At 37.2% G+C, this 22,704-nt stretch overlaps 1 protein-coding gene across 4 annotated transcripts in view; it reads right to left on the bottom strand.

Annotated features, from left to right (window-relative positions):
* LOC124721223 (ATP-citrate synthase) overlaps positions 1-22,704 on the bottom strand; it is a 173,300-nt gene that overhangs the window by 29,831 nt on the left and 120,765 nt on the right. For all 4 annotated transcript variants that reach the window (XM_047246077.1, XM_047246078.1, XM_047246076.1 and 1 more), the window contains exons 6-14: positions 21,971-22,183; positions 19,654-19,811; positions 12,848-13,013; positions 8,828-9,016; positions 8,536-8,659; positions 8,190-8,305; positions 7,730-7,926; positions 5,011-5,170; positions 127-247 (exon numbers count right to left, since the gene is read on the bottom strand). In XM_047246077.1, the coding sequence (XP_047102033.1) occupies positions 127-247; positions 5,011-5,170; positions 7,730-7,926; positions 8,190-8,305; positions 8,536-8,659; positions 8,828-9,016; positions 12,848-13,013; positions 19,654-19,811; positions 21,971-22,183 (1,444 nt within the window). The remainder of the gene's footprint in view (positions 1-126; positions 248-5,010; positions 5,171-7,729; positions 7,927-8,189; positions 8,306-8,535; positions 8,660-8,827; positions 9,017-12,847; positions 13,014-19,653; positions 19,812-21,970; positions 22,184-22,704) is intronic.

Below are 22,704 nucleotides of genomic sequence, written 5' to 3'. Positions count from 1 at the left end.
CTGCCCCTGCTCTAAAAGGCATTATATGAGTTTTGATAAATGCATAGAAAATGTGCAGTGTTTGACACAACAAGATACACTTTGGTGAGACTAAAGTAACTACAGTATCAGAAACTACATTCTTACCTGCACATGTGCCTATGCACCATGCTACAAGTGGTTTAGTAATCCGTTTATCCTTTAGGGCCTTACAAACTGCATATTCTTCTACACCACCGACTTCTCCCAATAGGACAATCATTTTCACCTATGGGCAAAATAAATAACATGAAACATATGTTACTTCTCATTTGATATGGCTGTAGTAAGGAAAATTTGTATGTACAAGAAGTTATGAAAATAACACCAATAAAAATTGAACTGGCAGTTAAAAAATAGTAAGTATCATTGTGGTGAGCTGTTAGAACCTTCAATGGGAATTCAGCGTCCATGGAAATCTAAACATAGGAAGCAAGCTGACATAGCAAAAAACTCACACCATAATGAATATTCTTATTTCAGTATTTTACATAAACTGGGTAAAATGATGTGAGAAGCATATAACCATTGTTCCATTTTGGCTCCACAATATTGTCCTTATTGTATTTACTCTGATTAGTTTCAAAAATAAGCTTTTTTAAGCAGTGCCTGGACACAAGCCAACATTTTACAGTGTACAGGGATAGTCAGCAAAATTTTGCACCCTAAAAAGTAACTGCTTATTACAGCTTGCTTGTTAACATAAGACTCTATAAACATAGCAGTGGATATGTTGTTCAATGTGCTCTTTCTGAGATTTGTTGCTCTGTTAATAGGTTCATACATTAACATGTAAGCCGAAACTTTGTATTTATAACATATCGGCATGGGGAGAAAACATGCTCATAAGACACACATGATATGTAGATACAAGGTAAACTCTAACTAGGGATGAAAAAAAAAGAGTTTTATTTTACAGCCCAATTCAGTGATATTTCTTGCCACATTCGACCCCCCCCCCTTTTTTTTTTGTTGCCAAAAGCCATGTCATTTTGTTCCAGATACATTATTATTTTTCCAAATTAATAAATATATTTGCAAGTTCGATACTACTTTTTGACAAATTTCATATTACTTTTTGCCAAATTTGCTATATTTATTTACCAAATCTAGTATTGTTTTGACATTTTGGTGTAATTTTTTGCCAAAATGTTTTTAGATAGCCAGTGTCACTTTTTGGTACAGAGAGTGTAATTTTTTGGCACAGTCGGCATCACTTTTTGGCACAATCAGTGTCATTTTTTGCCTTGCTCAGTGTTCTTTTTCACCAAACTCATTATTTTTTGGCAAATTAAATGTTATTTTTTGCCAAATTCAATGCAGTTTTTTTTTGCCAAATTTGATGATACATTTTTGCCAAACTCCAAGCTCATTACGCGGAAAATGAACTGTCAGTGTAAGATTATACATGAACATCAGCATTGATGAGATTACAAGTCAAAATACTGTTTCAACAATTAGTACCTATTGGTTAAGAATCTTAGTAAACTGCTGTCCTCAGATTTACGAGATTTTTATATGGCAAAATTATAAATTTTGCAATATCACATAAAAATTGCTGATTTTGCATTATTTTGCTAAAAACTGATAATTTTGCATTATTTTTTGCATTATCACTTTTGCAAAACTTTCCTGTCTCTTCTCATAACTTTCATAATTTACTGTTGCATTAATTTTTCTGTAATGTTGGTTTTTATTCTGCAACAGCTCACACAACTCTACCTAGTAAGCCACAGTGCAGTGTGTGGTAAAAGTCCTCATGGTAGAATGGCATTCTGTTCCACAGTGGTGGCACATAATCCATATCCTGTATACAGTAGCGCTCAAAACAATTTTGTAGTTGCAGTGTTATGGTGTCAGTACTGTTTGCATGCAGTCACAAGAGAGCAATGCATGTAACTGTGTCACTCCATGAAGAGCTTGATGCCCCTGTCGTTACACAACTAGTAATCATGCAAGGTCATACAATAACAACGTAAGTATATATTCCTTTAGCTCAAAGGTATTTTGAAATTTGCTTTGGTGGTACAGTATTCACTAACTTTTGTTACTTAGGCATTCACACAGTGTTTGTTTATTTTTAGAGACAACTAGAAGCAGGCCAAAACATAAAGAATACTCGGTTGATGTGAGACTAACACTTTGCATGCTTTGGAGAAGGGAAATTTGCAGTCTAGTGCTACTAGAGACTATGGTATATCACAACAACTAATAAGTGTGTGCAGTCAACAGTGAAATCAGGGAGGAACAATAGCCAATAAGCCAAGGTAAGGTCATCCTGGAAAACAAGATGGGAGTACATAACAATTTGTAGTGAATCAGTTGCTGATCCAAGAAAATCAGCTTGACAAATTATGGATGATCAGGAGCAGTAGCATGGACTGTACCTACAATTATCTACTGTAAAATGCCACCTAGTAGCAGGTGACATAAATGGTAAAGTATCAAGTCAACCACTCAAATTCAAAAAAACAGAAAGGCCAGGAAAGAGTTTGCAAAGGAACTTGAAACTTAAGAGGCAACAAAAAGTACTAGGTACCAACCATTAAGCTCAACGGTGGCAGCATCATGGTGTGGGGGTGTTTTTCTAGACATGGGGTAGGTCCTCTAGTCCAAATAGGTGGCAAAATGGGTAGTTTGCTGTACAGTGACATTTTTGAGAAGAATATGGTTCCACACGGGAGAAAGAATATGCCATGTAATACGATATTTCAGCAGGACAACGATTCAAAACACAACTCCTGTCAGTGGGGAAAAAAATCTTTTCAGAAATAATCAAACTTTTGGAATGGCCAAGCCAAACCCCAGATCTAAATCCAACAGAACACCTCTTGGATGCAATGGACTGACATGTTTGTCATAGAAACTACTCAAATAGAGATCAGCCTGCTGCTGTTTTATTGGGCAAATGGTTTCTCAGAACTCCCACTTGGCCTATTACAAAAGCTTGTAGGTTCAGTGCCAAATGGATGTGCAGCTGTGATCAAAGCAAATGGGTATGCAAGAAAATACTTATTTGTTCCTCAGATTCTAAAATAGTTTTGTTTTATTCTTACATACTTAGACCTACAAATTACTTTTGAGCAACATTCGTAACTCCTGTTTTGATGAAAGATAACTTTGTGTAAACTAAATGTAGTTTTGTACTAAATGGATTATAACTACACACTTTTCAATTGTCCACTAGCATTTATCTTTATGTAAATGTAACTAATGCTTTCTACAAGTACTTTTGAGTGCTACTGTGGATGCAACAGCCTTAAACACGCAAGTGCTTGCAAAACCTGTGGCAAGTGAACTTTTCAAAATGTAAATGGAGAACTGGGATCACTAAAATTTCTGTTGCTATGTCATCATACTACTGAAGGAAACAAAAAATAACCAATTTGTAAATCATATTTACAGCAAAATCTTTGAATATACTTTGTACAACCCCCAGTGTGAAGTGCATGAGTAGAAATCTGTCCTTTAAAAATCACTATGCTCTTATATATAACCACATTTCTCCCTGGTAAATGAAGTTTTTGAATGTATTGCCACTTTTTTCCTCACATTTGCAGACTCCTTTGATATGAAGTAAGAGGTACTACATGTAACATCGAAAACATGTAACATAGCCAATTACTTGCATCTTCTAACTTCGAAGGAAGAAAAAATAAGGATTTAATTCCCGCCAATGCAGAGATAATAAGAGATGAAAAAAATCAGTTGTAGCCTATTCTACATCTACATATCAACATACACTCACTGCAAGCCACTGTAGAGAGCATGGCATCAGATACCCTGTACTGCTACTAGTGATTTCCCTTCTTGTTCCACTCACAAACAGAGTAAGGGAAAAATAACTGTCTATGTGCCTCCACATCAGCACTAATTTCTTTTAGCTTATCTTTGAGGTCCTTGCACAAAATGTACATTTTCGGCAGGATAATCATTCTGCAGTCAGCTTCAAATGTCAGTCCTCTAAATTTTCGTAGTTGTGTTCCCTGAAAAGAACACTGCCTTCTCTCCAGGGAATCCCATTTTAGTTTCTGAAGCAACTCTGTAAAAAATTGCTTGCTGTACAAACCTACTAGTAACAAATCTAGCAGACTGCCTCTGAATTGCTTCGATGTCTTCCTTTAATATGGCCTGGTGAGCATCCCAAATACACTAGCAGTACTCGAGAACAGGACCCACTAGTGTCCTATATGCTGTCTCCTTTACAGATGACTCAATTTGGAAAAATTCTCCCACTAATACAGAGTCAACCATTCACCTTCCCTACTACAGTCTGTACATGCTTGTTCCATTTCATATAGCTCTACAATGTTGTGCCCAGATATTGAAACAATGGGACACTGTCAAGTAGAATGCTAATAATGCTGTATTCTCATTATGGGTCTATTTTTCCCACTCATCTGCTTTAACTTACATTTTTCTACATTTAGAGCTAACTGCCATTCATCATACCAATAAAAGAAACACCCCAGCATTTATTTGAAGAGATTTAAGGAAACCATATAAAACCTGAATAAGGGGGAATGGATGGGATTTTGAAAGATGCTCCTTCTGAACATGAGTCAAATATCTTAACTTCCCCAGCACTTCATTCAATGTCAACATCAGAGCTACATGTATACAAACAAAGTCATCTGTTTTTTCCTGAGATAACATTTTTCCACATGCGGTACTCTTGAGTATTTTAAGTGGGCGTACAGTATTTTAGACAAAGAACTGAAAACATGCATCATTTCTACTGAAAACATGCATCATATCTACTTCAACAGCAAGGCACGCAAATGAACACAATAAGAAAGTGTCCTACATCTTTCAATATTGGAGCAGAAGTGAGAGAACTTCCATGTTTGAAGAGTTCTTACATAGTGTCAGAACGATTTAAATATGTCTTATCTACTAAAAATTATTTATACAGGCCTTCAGATACAGAAAAAAACCATGATTCATTAAATTTTTGGAATTAAAGACAGCTGCATAAACAACATTTTATACCTCTGGATCAGCCTGGTATCTCAATATGTGGTCCATAAAATTTGTTCCTGGGTACCGATCTCCACCAATAGCTACACCCTCCAGGACACCATTTGTTGATTTTGATATTATGTTGTTAAGTTCATTTGACATGCCACCTGATCTTGAGACATATGCAACACTGAAAAAAAGAAAATATCAAAGTACAATCTGGAATGCTCTCAAAACTTTAGTGAGTGTACTGATAAATGTTACAAATAAATTATTTTTGCAGTTTTTTCCATTTGCATAAGATGTGCAGTAACATGAACAGTTTGTTTTAATGAATGTAAACAGTATATAAACAGGTACAAATACCACACCGTCACATAGCTACTGATGCATCTAACTGACATCCTGTATCTTGTCTCTCCTAAGCAAAATTAAAAATGTTGTGAAAGAATACCATCCTCTAACAGCCTTTAAAAGGCTCTTTACTTCCAGCTTCACTTCCCTCTTCTTTTCCCACATGTGTTTGAAATTTCAGCATGTTGAGCTCTGTAGAATTTACTGTATATACTCGAATAATCCATGCCCTCAAATAATCCGCGCACCCTAATTTTGAGGAAGAGGAAAAAAAAATTATTTTTTGCTTTAATTTGTTTTATTTAAAAAAAATTGTTCCAATGCTATGATGTGTTCAAAAGTACACATAATAACTATTGGTTTGAAGCAACGCTGCTGTACAGGTTGATACATTGTTAAAACGCAACCGATTCAGCAGCGTGCAGCTGGCCAGCCGGCGGGCGGGCAGCCAGCAGCGTGCAGCTGGCCAGCTGGCCCATTAGACGGGCGGGCGGGTGGCCGGGAATATTATCACCGCCAGCCGGGACTCTATGCGTACCTACAATAGCAAAAAAAGAAAATTTCCACCAATGGTTGCAGAATAGAGTCCCATGCATTTTTCACCCATTCACAAATCTGGGACAAATCCGGCCATTTGATTTTTCCATTAGGTGTGAACTTATGGTTTTCATCAGCCATCCATTGAGTATATCGCTGTTTAAGTGCAGCTTTGAATGGCCGATTTATACACTCATCTTGTGGTTGTAGGATGGATGTTAGGCCTCCAGGGATAAGGACCAAGTCAGTTTTCCCTTTTTGTAATTTGTCTCGCACTTCCATAGTTGTATGTCTGCGGAAGCTGTCCAGGACCAATATGTTGCGTAAATTCAGTAACGCACCAGGACGACATTGCCAAACATGTGTCACCCAGTCAATTATAAGTTCATTGTCCATCCACCCTTTCAGATTTGCTCTCACTAATACCGGTGTGCCTTTTACTGATATTTTCGGAATAGTTTTCCTTTTAAATATAACGTAAGGTGATAGCTTTCGTCCATCGCAAGTTACACACAACATCACTGTACATCTTTGTTTCTCACTGCCGCCAGTTCATATCATGATGCTGGATTCTCCTTTCCTGTTCACTGTGTTGTCAAGCGGCATCTCAAAATAGACTGGCGTTTGATCCGCATTACCAATTTGCGATAATATATAGGACTGTTTACGGCGCAGATTTATCACATAACGTAAAATTCACTATTTTCTCCTCATAATCGCCTGGAAGCCACTGAGCAATAGTAGTTTTCCTCCGGAATCCTAAACCATTCCGGTTGAAAAATCTTGATAGCCAGCCACGGCTAGCTTTGAAACTGGTAATGCCTAGTCCTTTGGCTAAAGACAATGCTTTAAGTTGGCACATTTCACTCGTCACCGCGCATCCGTATTGTCGCTTCTCATCTACATAATTGCAGAGCCTTTTCTCGAGGTCCAGATGCTTCACTGTTTGGCCGCAAAATGCCCGGCGATTACTATTATGGTAGTTACTTGACGCTGCGTTTTAATTTTTCGCCAGTAGTAATACAACTCTCACTCAGTCGTACTTTCTTCCTGCTGCACAGTTTCCAATATTCTCGGCTTCATCAATAATTTTCATTTTTTCTTTAGCAGTGTACAAGCAATAACGAGAACTTTTAGCCATAATTAACAAGTTTGAAGACGTTAATACTTCACTCCTAACGTGCTACTGATGCGTCACAGACTGAGGCCGCAACAATGCAATAGTATAATGGGATGTATTGTAGGAGGCGGAGCAGTACCAACAATGTTTCAAATAATGCATGCACCCCAGTTTTTCATCCTAAAATTCAGGAAAAAACATGCGCAGATTATTCAAGTATATACAGTAGTATCATTAACTCTATGAAAAGTAATCACAGCACTATGATACTCCAAACACACAAGGGTGCCACTAAACTTGTGCTGGACCATCAACAATGTGTGGCAAAGTCTGTAACTTAGAGCACTACATAAAAAATCTGCCTCCAAGATTCTATTGCTGGCAAGCCATGTCAAACTCAAATGACTTCTAAGCCAGTTAGGGTATTTGTAAGCCTTCACAATATCAACAAAAATCTTTGCCCAGAAATGTAATCCTAGTCCACATAAATACAAGCTGTAATAAGCCAAGATCTAATCACTGGTTTGTAAAATTGGGGTAGTCCATAGTCCGTTTCTATTCATTCATTCATTCATTCATTCAAATATGAGAATGTGTCTGTAAGGTATAATTCTAATAAATTAAAAAGCTGATTTGAACAATTAAAATGGTGTAGACTTATTTTTACTGGTTGAAATATTAAATTTTTTTCCTATGCTTGATTATTACTCTGCCATGTATCTGTTGTAATTGTCTTACCTTCCAGGCCTATACAGTTTCGAATGCAGAATGTTATCCATCATGCCACCTGTGTTGCCGATCTTGAAACAACCAGGCTTCAGACCTCCAACTGTTGCTGGACCAATGATGCTCACACCCTTCTTATGTGCTTGTACAATAAGTTTACGTGTAAGATTCTCTGGTATTCCCTCAGCAATTATGGCAATTGTTCGTATCTTTAAAAAAATATATATATGAAAAACTACTTTAAGTAAATGTCTGAGATGCCTGTCTGTTCAAATATGTTTGCCAGGAAGACAAACATATCCAATAACATTTAAATGATTCAAAAAATTAACAGACCAAAAGGCAACACTGAATATCCTGTTACTCATATACCACAAAGAAAAAGATAGTTGATACACTTCACACATTTTCCATTGATAGAACACTTAAGAATGTAAAGTCACAAATAAGCATGTTCTCCTACAGTACCTACCTGAGGATAGTTCATCGCCTCCAAAGTACTCTCATAAGCTGACCTGAGAGAAGCAAAATTCACTAATACATCTGCAGATCTGTGTTTAGTCATGGCATCTTCCATTTTCTTGTAGACTGTAAGAAAAACAGAAAAAAATCAACTGATTGCTTCCAGGAGTCTCAATTACAAAAATTATATTAATTCTGTGAATTATTTGAACTTTATTTTGGTACTTAAAAGCAACCAGTTGATTTCCATCAAACATATTTAGTACATAAATGAACAGAAATGATTGTTGTACCATTATATATGATCCAAGCTGCTGTACATGTCAGATAGAAATTATTAGAAAATTTTATGGTACCTGGAATAAGGATCTCCTTATGGCCCCAATAAAATTTCTGCTTATGATCTCCAGTAAAAGGATACACCATAGCAACCACAGATGGTTCTGATCGACGACAAACGAAGTCAAAGTCCAACATACTCTGAAACATAATTACATTTCCAAAACATATTTACCATAAATACACTGCTGATAGCACAAACATAAAATGAAATTGGTAGGAGTTTTTAGGGTGTCACTGTCTTTGGTTCATGTAATATTTCTACTGCAACAAACATTTCTAAATAAATTTGTAGATATGAAGATTAACCTGGACAGCTCTGCTCTGCATTCCCCACACAATTGCCTTTGTATTTTTTGTAAAAAGAACTCCTCTCTGTGTTCCATCTCTAACATCTTCACCTCCACTTGATGAGAGGCTTCTAATTGGTGCCTCTCTTTGAGCTGAATTTCCCGTAGCTGATGCCAGTGATCCTTTGCGAGACTGCTGAGGACTGTCCTGAAAAATGAAATTTCCAGTTATGTGAGGCACATAATATATTCAAGTATAATTACAAATTACAATGTTTACATCTTAGGTTTCTCATGACTGACTGTCACCATACATAATGTATGTCTTTATACAAAAGGGTGATCATAAAGAAATTCCTCATATTCTTTTATCTTTTTAAAGATAATAATATGATAAAACTGGCTTTGAAAGTGATTTTCTAACCACTATCCACAATTTTTGGGAGTATCAGTGTATTTCATCAACAGATGGCAGTGCTACAAAACTGTCTGAGGTAACAGCTAACAATGATGTGTATTATAGAGTGGACTGTGATATGACTCTCCAACACTTATGTTTAAACACAAATTAACCTCCATGAAAAAAAAAGTTTTGGGTGTGCTAAAGTGGCAATAAATACAATGAGACTGGTTTTTCACTGTAAAGCTGCATGGTTTATGTTACTGGGTGATTGGAAGTATAGCAGTCGTGCAGGTAGCCACCTCCCCTCCATAGCAGTTATTGCACTAAATATAAAACACATTGACCACATACTTTACCCTGAGTCATGTAACAGCTGATTGAAATAAAATGATCGTACGGCATTGTTGGCTGGGATGTCCCATTCGGTGCGACTGCCACGTGCAAGTCTTATTTCAGTCGGCACCACATTGGGTGACTTGCGGCCAATGATGAGGATGAAATGATGATGAGGACAACACAACACCCAGTACCCGAGTGGAGAAAATCTCCAACCCAGCTGGGAACCGAACCGCGGCCCAGTGCTTGGGAGGCAAGCACATTACCACCCAGCCCAGCAGGCGGACAGCAGCTGATTAAATATGTCATACACGTCCCATAACTACACTATGTATCTACAATGACCGATGAATAAGATTAATTGAAGTTTTGTTCCTGCTGGGTACAAAGTTCACCTGTGGTCATGGTGGTCTAGCAAGAAGAGTGCAAGATTCTGGCCCTGGAGGCACCGGTTCAATTCCAGAGAGGGGTGGGAACTTTTCCTCATTCCAGTCCCTCCAGGATGGCCCAAATATACGCAGCCTGCTTTCAAATGAGTACCAATGATCTTTCTTAAGTGTAAAGCTGGGGTGACGGGCCCACCACCTTCACTCTCCTTCTGCTGTGAAGTCAGGCCAATAACCCGATCACAGTCTTGCGCCACAGACTGACTTGAACTGACTTGACTTGACTTACAATGCTGACCTACCACTGCACAGAGACAAAGATAACATAGGCAGCAACCACCAACACTAGCAAATCGAGTAAAGATGCCCAAAGACTTCAATGTTTCAGGACTTTAATCACTCATCTCTCTCAGTGACTGCTTGCTGGCAATGACAGCCTGTTCCCTGGCTAGCACTATTAGTGAGTGATACAATAAATGTGACCTTCCACAGTCTGGACAATGCTTGTTTCCTTTTGCTGTTCCAGGGAATTCCAACACCATCTCACAATTTCGCATAAATATAACAGGTGTTACCACTCTCACATACATAAACAAACCAACTAGTGACTTAGTGACTTATATAGCAACATGATACCTGGAATATAACTACAATATGATTAAAACTGGTGACATTAGAAACAGGATAACACATTAATACAAATCTGGAATGATCAAATCCTCTTTTCAATCAATCATACTACTTGCTGTATTACAGTCAGTCACCAACTTAAATGAAATTCCAGGATTCTAATTCTTTGCATGAATTGCTCTTTGACACTGGAATTTAACCTGTCTGTAGTCTCATAGCCTAATATACTAATGGAATCGCAGCTCAGAAAGTAGGTGTGGGATGTGAACCATCTTCAGTGCAACAGTCTCATTTGTTGGTCGAGTTAGAGTTACTCTGAACACTCCTACCCTCTCAAAGACTCAACAGTAAGTGTAAACAGCAAAAAATTACTGTTTCCTGCATTACTATGCATTTCAAGTGCAATCTACAGTATGTTCAAAACTCGGACTGTAACATAAAAAGCTCCTTGAAAGTGAATGCAAACATGCTGGTTTCTCCAAATGCATTTATGAATTTTAAATCATTAGACTTTAATGCTTTTTTACATAAAAAGAGCATTACACAATGAGCATGCTCAAACTGGAGAAGAAGCAGTAAACTTAGTGATCATGACATTGTTTTACAGAGCATTTTCAAAACTTTTTAATTGACATTTGATGAGAACACAGAAAAACTACATCAAAAACAGTATGGCCAAAGTGAAATAACAATTTTACTGTTTTGTTTTCAACAAGAACAACAACAACAACAACAACAACAACAACAAAGTACTTAATGTGCAGTCCTAAAGCATCAACTGAACATAGACCAGTGCAGTGCCGTGAAATGGCATCAAGAAGGCGCTGACCTGTGCACCAATAAAACGAGTGGGCAGCACCACACCTCCAGGTAGAGAGAGTTCAGCACCCACTGTCAACACTAACTTAACCAGGCACCTATCACTTGTCACACCTAGTTCGGTTGCAGATTTCAAGAGCATCAGTACTGAGTAATATGAAGACAATTTAGCCTGTGTTCTGCGAGTCGTACTAGTATCCAAAAGAACTTGCATTAGGAGGCACAGGAAGCACATAAAGCCACCCCACAATGAAAAGTTATGCTATGTTTCTCTCCTTTTTAGAAATAAAGTGTTCTGTACAGATCATTTTGTATTTCTGCCACTGGCCACCACAACTTCTCTCCTTCCTTGTTTGTGTTGGTGCTGACTCGAACAGGGGCCGACACAACACTCAAAGATTAAATTCATAACTATATGAAGCAGAACTGTGCATTTACTTCCATGCAGAAGAACTTAACTGAAATTTTTTGGGTATCACATGGCTTGCTTAAGTCAGGTATCCAAAAGCCATATTGTCCAAAAATGCTGCTTTTGTGGATTATATTTTAATTATGATGTGAATTAGTAGAAAATTAAAACTGAGCACAAAACCCCAAATTTAGCCAGAAGCTCTTGTTTTTATATCTGTTATTCAACAGCTAGGTACCTGTGCAAGTATTACAATCCTATGCACAGCTTATTTCTTATGGCCAACCACAATAACAGTTCTCCTACATATCCCACTGAAAATGGTGTGTTTGGAGGGAAGTTTAACCTGTATGCTGTACTAGAAGCCCACTTCTAATTTTCAGTTTCTTCTAACAATGGTCCGATCATGGAAAAATATACACAAACCATATAGCCTGAACCACAACCTCAAATTATACTCCACATTTTATAAACTGACATAAAAGCAGGCAGATAAACTGTACTCTGCCATAGTCCCTCATTGAAGCAAAGCAAAAAGCCAACGCTCCACATTCAGGCCCAAATGGACCAATCAAGACCAACCAATTGCCATGTCATCCTCTGCCAATGGCATCATTCGAATGCCGTATGGAGTGGCGTGGAGTCAGCACACCACTCTCCCGGCAGTTGTCAACTTTGTTGATCTTGGAACCACTACTACTGACATTCAGGTAACTCCACAACTGGCATCATGAGACTGAGTACACCCCTTTCCAGTCTTCCCATGAAGAAAAAAAAAATTCTGGCAGTACTGGGCCTCGAACTCAAGTCCTCCACATAGTAGCCAGGCACAGTGACCCGAGCTATGGAGGTGGACATGTATTGACGAGTCTTCAAAAAAAAAATAAATAAATAAATAAATAAATTCAAGCACTAAAGTGAACAGTTATAACAAGGTGAAGAGTGGGTTCAAACAACAAAGTGAAAAAAATTGTTACCCACATTAAGTAATAATTTCAGACTAAAAAGCAAATAAAGATCTACCATATGAATGTATTGTTTTTCAATAACACAAACCTTCTGTCCTCCTGGTAATAAGAAGTTTGCTGTGGCAAATTCAACTTCCGTCACACTTGGTATTGGCTTCTTACCAAGCGCCATGCTTACTATGGCAGTCATGTGTGTTTCTGGTCCAAAGACATGCAATGGAATGCCTAAGTTTTTCCCAACATCACGCATGATTCTGAAAACAGTTAAAATAATAGCTACATTAATTACAGTTGAATTATTTATTAGTATGTCCAGGAATTAACATCATAAAAATTATATTCAGTTCATTTGCAGTAGCTTCTTTCTATCTGTCTAGAAATTTGATTTAACAATGTGTAGAGTTTTGTGGCCTGTGCTAATACAGATAACCTCTTGTAACACAATAGCTAAACAACATATAAATGTACTAAAATACAATAGCCTCAGTGCTCCCTGTGGTAAAAAAAAAAAAAAAAAAAAAAACCATAATCAAATCTCAAACTCTGCCATTGGAAATAAGGATCATACAAAACTGAAACCATGGCCTGAATCTCCCTCTAGCAACTATCAGTGTGGGCCAATTTATGGGCCAAAGTTAGGTAGGGCATACAGCTCCAGTAGTAACAGACCAAGTTGAAGTGGTCAGACAGACCTACAATTTGATGATTTCTTTAGTTTTATTTTATTATCTATCTCACATCTGTGACATGCAATACAGTAGCTGTCTCCCCTCCCCCTCATTCAAACATAATTTGCTAATTCAACAACAAAGCATAAAGAAATGGATGCTTGAATGCCAGAAACTGTGTAGATTTAAAAAGAGAACAGCGGCAATGACATGAAATTTTGGAACTTTTTTCAGTTTTCACCAACACTTAGAGCCTGCATTCAGTTTTAGTCTGCACAGACCAACTATTAAGCTTACTACTTTCCACTGGATAAATTAACTAACAGAGTTATGAGTAACACATCAATTATGATACACTTACTGACAACTGGATTAAAGAAGGCAGTGGCACAAAAAGTCACACCAACATCATTATTTGATAAATAACTACATAAAAATGTCCTGAATAAACTGAACAAAAAAAGACAATTATCAGCATGTCATGTGTCTTACACAACTGCGCCTGACAGTAAATGTGTATCCATCAAATAACTGTGTTGAAAATACACAAAAACATCACTATACAGATGACACAATTAGCATGAAATTTAAAGTGTCCAACTCAAGAAGAATCTGTAGCTGAGCAATGAGGAAGGTGAATACAGCAATGTACTAACATAGCAACTGTCTGAAAGTTATTAATAAAGCAAGAAAGAAATAGGGATGGGTAATCTTGGTAAATAATCAATGCTGATTTTCATTTCATCACCAATGTCTAAATATTGATGGCTGATAATAATTGACCCCAAAAGATAAATGTTTTAAAAAAAACATACAAATACATCTAATATTAATCAATAAATACAACCACAATTAACGTTACATATCTGACAGCTTTTTGTCTACAGACTGTAAAAATAATGAAATAATTCATAAGTGACAGCCGGATGTCAGAGTCCAATGACACAATATTTTGACAAATCACCACACTACCACTATCAGGTGCGCAGATGGACTGATTGCGTAGGAACTGGCCTCCCTCTAACCTGGCACTCTGTATGTGATCTGCCCCTAGGTGCAAGTGTGCATCCAGAATTTCTCTCCTCTCTTTCCTCCCTCCCTCCCTCCCTCCTTCCTCCTTCCTCCTACAACCACCAAGTCGATTCATCTGAGGTTCACATCCTAGATGGTGTCTCTTTTATTGCTCTGCCTGCCTCCGAAGTCAGTTTTTTGTGGGATATCTCCTTCTCCTTCTCCTCCTCCTCCTCCTCCTCCATCAGACTCAATGCATATTCTCTGGCCTTACTAAGGATGTAGCTGCTATCATGATTGATCTCCCATTCCCTCACTCGAATCTTGATAGATTCTTTAATGACACAGTATCAGAAGTTAGATGTCTGTGTCAGAAACTTAGTATGGTTATTATGCATTCCATGTAATTCTGTTAGGTGATGTTCCATGACTGCTGACTTGTTGAGCTGTTGCTGCCTGGTGTTCTCGGCAAACATCTTCAACAGCACACCATTTGACCTATATACTTGTAAATCATACCACGTTGGGAGGGGATCTGACAGACCTTAGACTTCCATAGTCCAACATCATCCCTGACGTTACCAAGGAGTGCCTGTATTTTCACTGGTGGAAGGAAGACAGTCTTCACTCGATGCTTTCAAAGAATTCGTATAATCTTTCCAGATAATGTGCCACAAAATAAAATAAATAGAATGGCCGCATCCTCCTGAATATACTCTTTTGTTGTACAGTCAGTGTATGACGTAGAGCTCTTCGAATTTGCCATTCTGTGTAACCATTTTTCTGGAACACCATCCTTAGATGTTCAAGTTGTTGGTAGAGGCTCTCACTGTCAGATTGGGCACGAGTCTTACACACCAATGTTTTTAGCATATCGTTCCTCTGCACCAGCTGTCTGCATGTAAGTATAGGTCAGCGAGTGTAGTCTTACAATATGTGCTGTGGCCCAACCGCTCTTCTCTTCACCAGGATATCCAGAAAGGGTAGCACTCCATTCACTTCAACTTCCATGGTAAAATAGATGTTCTGGTGTATGGAACTGAAATGTATAAGGAAACCATCCAGCTTGTCTCTTCCATGAGGCTATACGACAAAGGTGTCATCGACATCCTGGAAGAAACAGGTACGTTTCCACTGGACTTTGCACTAGGCAAGAGACTGGCAATAAATACAATCTAAGTAAAGGCCCAATGCCACTGTAAAACTGAACTAGGACTCCATCCGGACCTGGTGACTTGTTTGTTTTCAACTCTTTCAGTTGCTTTGGTATGCCAGTAATGGTTATTGCTATCTCCTCCACACAGGAGTCTGTAAAACAGTCAAATGGTGGTATATTTGCATAATCCATCTGTGTGAATGATTTCTTAAACACGAGATTTAAAACGATGACTTTCATTTCGCTGTCTTCTATTGCCACATCAAAGTGGTCAACTAATGACTGGGTAGAAGGTTTCGATGCACTTAATGATTTTGTATATGACCAGAATTTTCTCATGTAATTGTTAGTTCTGCCTGTGCAGTAGCCGAGGTCACTAGCACACACCTGTATGGTGACGCTCGCCTCAGAGGTAAGTCAGATCAAATTCTGGTGAAATATAAAATTTTTCCTGCTACTATTTGGTCAGCAAGGGATGGAAAGGTGGTGGCATAAAGTTCATTATCACCAATCTTTGCATCAATGTCATAGATTAAATTCCAAATTTCTCCACAGTGTCTCATGGAGAGAGGGCGTGATGGTAATCTGTCTGTCGAATTGCGAATGCTACATGGATGGCAGAAAGGAGTCTGTGGGTCTGGAGTCAGCCATGCATTGGAAGAGATACTGCTTGATAATGCCAAAACCATGAGCACTTGGAACAATGGCACAGAAATAAGTGGTATTTCCCAGGCAAAACCCACCTACTTCTGGTTGAGCTCATTGTGGCATTATTAACAGTTCAGGGTCACCCAGGATGCACACCTAACTCGCAGAATCCTATGGGTATGGCAAGCACTATCTTCCCCAGTATTGACCTTGTACATGAAAATACCTCTTATAAGTGTCCCACAAATTCTTAATAGTTGATATCAGGGATATACAGTGAGCATGCTAATGTCTGACCCAGGACCTACAGTGACCAAAGCACAATACACAACTCCCAGCGAAGCTTAAAACATGCATATTAAGCAGACATTTAAATTTTTTTGTCAATTCTCTCCCAATGAGAAATTTCACAAACACATAATGCTTTCATTATGAATCTTGCACTGTGTAGTGAAGTGTTGTGATTGATTAAAACAGTATGCCAAAATGCAACTTAAGCCCAGAAACTGTGCTTGTGTAAGCAATATTCTTCCCAGCATTAATTAGCATTATTGCAGACCAGTGTGCATCAAAGAGTGTTAGATAATTCAAGTTCTAACGGACAGTGCCACAGGTGTTTCACTTACTGTGAATAGTAAAATAAATGCTTTTCATTTCAATTGTGACATTATAAATTACTGGAAGAATTATATGATTTTCAGCCCATAAGTGTGCAGTACAAGAAGTTATAAAATCTTATAAATTAAGAATTTGATAGGCTGTACTATACATCCAGATACTACAGTTCTTATGATTCATGCTGATTAGTCTATTTGTAAGGACAAGAAAATTTTGCATAAATGATAATTTGATAGATAATGTCAAATTGGCATAACACAAAAATCATTGGTTTTTACAAATTATTGTGGAATTTGAAAATTTCCCACTTCTGTATAAAAATCTTGTAAATCTGAAGGCAGCAGTTTACTGACCTTGGTAACTGATACTTATTTAATGCTGAAATTGGGTCTTGAATTTGTTCTCAAGGCTTAGGTATGCATATAACTACTCATTCACTGTTTGAAAAACTGATGCCTCGATGTGACACCAGTTTTATCCGCCGACATCAAATTTCCTGACCCTTTCATACAACAAATCACAGGAACAATGCCACATTTTGGAGACACCTTTAATGCTGCACATCAGTTAAACTGCACATTTTCATAGTACACCAGCATAATTATTAAAACCAGCAAATATTGCTCTTTAGCTTTGCAAACACATAAATCAACATGGTGTCAGCTTGTTCTGCTTTGATCAGTCACCTGAGATACACTACAGATCATGCTGTCAATCACAAATTTCGTTTCACAATTCAGAATGTACATAGAGTCCAGGAACACTTTCAATTATTTATTGCACGAGAACCAAACATTGTACAGATATCATACATCTGTCATTTTGAAGAGAAACCATGAAAGTCTTTTTTTTTCCCCCATGTATACCGCCACAGCGTAGTCTGGTAATTTGCCAACAGTCAGCACTAGTCGCAAGCATAGCGAGTTCAGGTGCAGAGCGAGCTTTCTGTGTGTTGGAGTTCGAGAAAAACAAGTGTGAATAATTGTCAAATCTGGGGCACAAAGCGTCCACACAAATGCATTGAATTTGAGCATGATTCCCCAAAGGTAAATGTTTTTTTGTGCCCTACGGGCCATTCTTCTTCACCGAGAGCACGCACTGTCACTGGATATTCCAACTTGGACATGTTGCAACAATGGATGATGCCTCAAATGCAATCAGACTCTCCATTCATCTTTCAGCATGATGGGGCTCCACCCCATTTTCACTGTGAAGTTCGTAGGTACCTGAACACGGAGCTGCCACGTCGGTGGATCGCCCATGCTACAGAAGGGGACAGCTGTTCCACGAAATGGCCTCCCTGATCACCAGATCTCACTCTGTGTGACTTTTTTCTGTGGGGACACATTAAAGATCTGGTGTATGTACCGCCTCTCTACCACGTGATGCAGCAGAGCTCTGGGAGAGAATACATGCCACAGTCGACGATGCCATGCTGGGACGGGTATGGCAAGAATTTGATTACCGTATTGAAGTGTGCCAGGTCACTCATGGTTCGTGTATCGAATGTTTGTAAAAAAAAACTTTCAGAGTTTCTCTTCAAAGTGCAATATGTATTACATCTGTACAATGTTTAGTTCTTGTGCAATAAATAATTGAAAGTGTTCCCAGACTTTATGAACACCCTGTATTGTAAAAATAATACTGAGTAAATATTGCGGTAAACTTTCTCAGGGTTGTGTTCTACTGCCAGGAAAAGGTCTGTGTGACATCACGTGTACTCTGCTGTGACTGGTTGATAGAAACTAAGTGGATGTCATGTTCATTTGTGTGTGGCATATTTGGCAGTTTTGGTATTTACATTTCCGTCTGACGAAAATATGCAGTTTAACTGATGGACAGCATTAGAAGTCTCCTCGAAATACATTGTTTTTTGAAATGAGTTGCTATGCACAACAGTTTGGAAATGTGACATCGGCAGATAAAACTTTTACCTCAATTCCAAGCTAAAATGGTTTGAAGATGGATTCGTTATTATCAGAAAAGCAACTTTTCATGATAAAACTAGCAAACTTCTGAAAAATTTGAAGATAAATACATCAGACAGAGGTGAAGGAAACAGTGAAATGCGTTTATCTCCAAATTAAGCTGCCAATTATTATGGACACCGTTACATGCAAGTTTGCATTCACAGCAGTTAGTTCTTGTTTCAACAATAGAATTATAGGTCTCTGCAGTGAAAATATTCTGAAGAGATAGAGATCCTTTCAGACTTTAGTGAAATAGCAATTTTCCATGCCAGTAGAAAATCTGAACAGTCAAATGTCTGCTGTTGCACTGAAGGGGCAGTTTAAATATGAAGTTACAATAATGTTTTCTTTTTATAAACTTTGAACATTATTTGGATGCAGAGCTATGTTATGTTTCTTGTTATATTTAATAGGTCTGAATTAGAAATATTTTTTTAGAAAAATATTTAAACTAAATGAGACTATGATGTCAATAAATATAACTGATAAATATATGTTCATTTTCAACACAACACAGAATAACCATGAAATATGACAAAAATAAATAATACAACTGAAAAATAAGCTATCAGAAAATAATACTGAACTCAGCCAAAAATAACAACAAAATTTGCCAAAAAACAAAAGCCTTTTTCTTATCCCTATCTATTAAATACCTTTGTATAGTATGGAGGCTATGAGAACCTAAAAATAGCATGAAAGGGACAGAATATTAAAATGGAAACATCCTCTGTATTGTTCAATGATGTATTTTTATTGTCGCAGACTTTGAGCACAAATTAAATAAACACTACTAAGAATTAAGAAAACATCATCATTGTACCTTAAACCCTCTTGATAATTTGGTCCAGCTCTTCTTACAAATATTGAAATATTATACTCAACTAGCTTTGGTTGAAATTCTTGAAGTGCCGTGACAATACCCTTGAATGTTGATGCAACATTTGTGAAATTTGCAATTCCTCCACCAATAATTAAAATCTGAAAACAAAAAATGTTGAATTAGTACTATCATTAAAAAAAGAATAAACCATACTAAAATACATATACACAAAGCACACTATGCTATATGTAACAGGAAACTTTGGTATCGTAAGTTCAGAGAAACAGTGCTGTATCACAACACAAGTGAAAAGTCTGTAAATGGCACCTATGTCGAATTTAATAAGAAAAAATTAAACTGCTAATAGTTTGAAGGATAAACAAAGTCCATATTTTGCCATAACTTGTAATATGTAAAATTGGCCTAAATGCTATCAATTCTGTGATTGGTTGGTTGGCTCGTTGATTTGGGGGAGGGGATTGAACAGCAAGGTCATCAGCCCCATCGGTTTAGGGAAGGATGGGGAAGAAAATCGGCTGTGCCCTATCAAAGGAACCATCCTGGCATTTGCCTGAAGTGGTTTAGGGAAATTAGAAAAAACCTAAATCAGGATGGCCAGATGCAGTTTTGAACCATCGTCCTCCCAAATGCGAGTCCAGTGTATCAATTCTATGGCAATGATTGCATACACACCGATGAAAGTAGTAAACTTACACCTAATTGCCCTTATCAAACATAATATCCTATCAACACTAAGATAGTGAATAACGAAGTTAAGAACAGTGTATAGGAATTAGTCAAGACCTCCTCAAAGACAACATCTTAACAGATAAACAACAGTTCTTACCAATTTCCATATGATAAGCTTATAAAGCTCATGAAACAATTGCAGTCTTTCAGCAGATGTAAAGTACAGTGCGAATAGTAAGTAATAACATGACAACACTGATCAATCTTCAATTACGACAGTATGAAATTTGTAAAGTACTATATTCATTAACATTTTGGTTGTATTAAGAACAAGGCCACATATTTCTCCATGAATTATTGGTACTTTACCATAAGTAAAAGAAATTAGATACATTTGTGACCATCATTTAAAATTTTTATCAAACGGCATTTCAAAAGTTTTGTCATCTGTAGCAAAAATAGTCACATTTGGTAGAAGTTTGCATGTTCTAAAGCAGATTCTGACATGTGCTATGCCCAAGTGGAAAATTATTAGCCTGAGATGGTACTGCAGTGTTGATATAAATGAAATTTTGGTTCCGATGTGTTGGTTCATGTTGCACAGTAACTTAAGTCAAGCGTCAACTTGATTTGCAGAATAATTCAGTTTATACAGCTTTCTGTAAGTCACCTCAAAAATGTTTCATTAAATAAAAATAAACTGGGATACCATGACATTGTAAAATTCTGTTTTTTGTACCAACAAAAATTTATCTGAAGTTAGTGACGACCTATAATGAATCGTCAGCTCCTGCATTATCAACAGTTAAGAAAGAGGTGACTGAATTCAAATCTGATCAAATTACTCTTCAAGACGGTCCACATAAAGGACATTCCAAAACTGCAACCACAAGTGAAACACCAAGAAAGTGAAGAATAGTTTATTGAACAATCTGCAACAACAAGTGAAAACACCAAGAAAGTGCAGAATATTTTATTGAACAATCTGCAGTTAATGGTATATGAAATAGCTGACACCATAGGCATTTGTTTAATGCTGGCCAAAAGTAATATGAAGATGAATCTCCATGCAGTGCTTGGACCATTAAAACAAATCTAAATGTGTGTCAATTTGTTGGTGTGGATGATAATTGGGTCCAAAAAAAGTCATCTCACAAATAACCTGAGCTGATCATACTCACAACTATCTATAAATACAATCCCAGACAGTAAACATTCATTTATTAATTCATTTCATTTACTTGCAGCATGCCCCATTAAAATATTTCTAACACCATGGATCCAACTGCATTTATGTGAGATTTCATTTATTTATTTATTTTGTCTGACATGGAAGAAATTTTGGTGTATCAAAAATATATCTATTGACTGTATAGATACACAACTTTTATTATAAAATCCCCAGATTTGACAGAGGATAACAAGTAATCAGTTCTTCCTGGCATCTTTCACTAAGATAGCATATTGTGTTTCCTTTTTATTGTTAATAAAGATTATAGCAAATGGATACGTCTGTTATATATGACATTGTTTTGAAGTTGGTTTATTTTAATAATGTTAAATTGTAAGATGCTGTGTTGCTTTACTTAATAAAATGACTTAGCAACAGGAAATAATAAATACTAACCTTTCCTTTTGGGTGTTTGGTCTGAGTCATGAGGCTAAGAATTGTTTTAGCATATTCGTATGTCTGCTGCTCTGATGGTGCACCACTGTATTCTCCATAATTAGCTAGCTCAGAAGCTCCTCCAAGATCACATATTGTGTCACTATAGATAACAGAAGCTCCACCACCAGCAACCATTGTCCAAATCCGTCCACTTTTGTTTAAAATAGTAAGCTGAAAATTGCACACAAAATTCAAAATATAAAACAGTAACTTTTGCAATGACTTATAATGTGTCACTATCTTAGGGCTTTTAAATTATAAATTATCTGTATTATTCAATAATACATATTAATTAAATAAGAATTTCTTTTTCATTATCTCAAACAGTCTATATTTTGCGACAAAACAGACTGAGTTAGCCATCAGAGCATTATTTTATGTCAGTGTGTTGGTACACTGTGAAACTTGAGGCCACATTACATAATCAACACAAACAAGAAAATATTAATATGCTCCATTACAACTACCATACACTTTTCTCATCACTGAGAAACTACTACACTACACCAGTCAGCTCTGAACAGAATTACATCCAGTGCCGGAAACAACCACATCTCAATCACAGCATGCATTATTCAGGACATGTGTGCCTTGACATTTGATGTTAAACAAGTTTGTCTTAAGAAAACATGGTCAGTAAGTAATTTTTCCTTACCAGCTGCTCTTGTGTGTACTTTCTCAACTTCAATTTG

Source organism: Schistocerca piceifrons, chromosome X (assembly GCF_021461385.2).
Source record: "Schistocerca piceifrons isolate TAMUIC-IGC-003096 chromosome X, iqSchPice1.1, whole genome shotgun sequence".
In the NCBI taxonomy this organism is placed as follows: Eukaryota; Metazoa; Arthropoda; class Insecta; order Orthoptera; family Acrididae; genus Schistocerca; species Schistocerca piceifrons.
The sequence above is the reverse complement of the archived record's forward strand: the minus strand, read 5'-3'. Positions and strand labels throughout refer to the sequence as shown.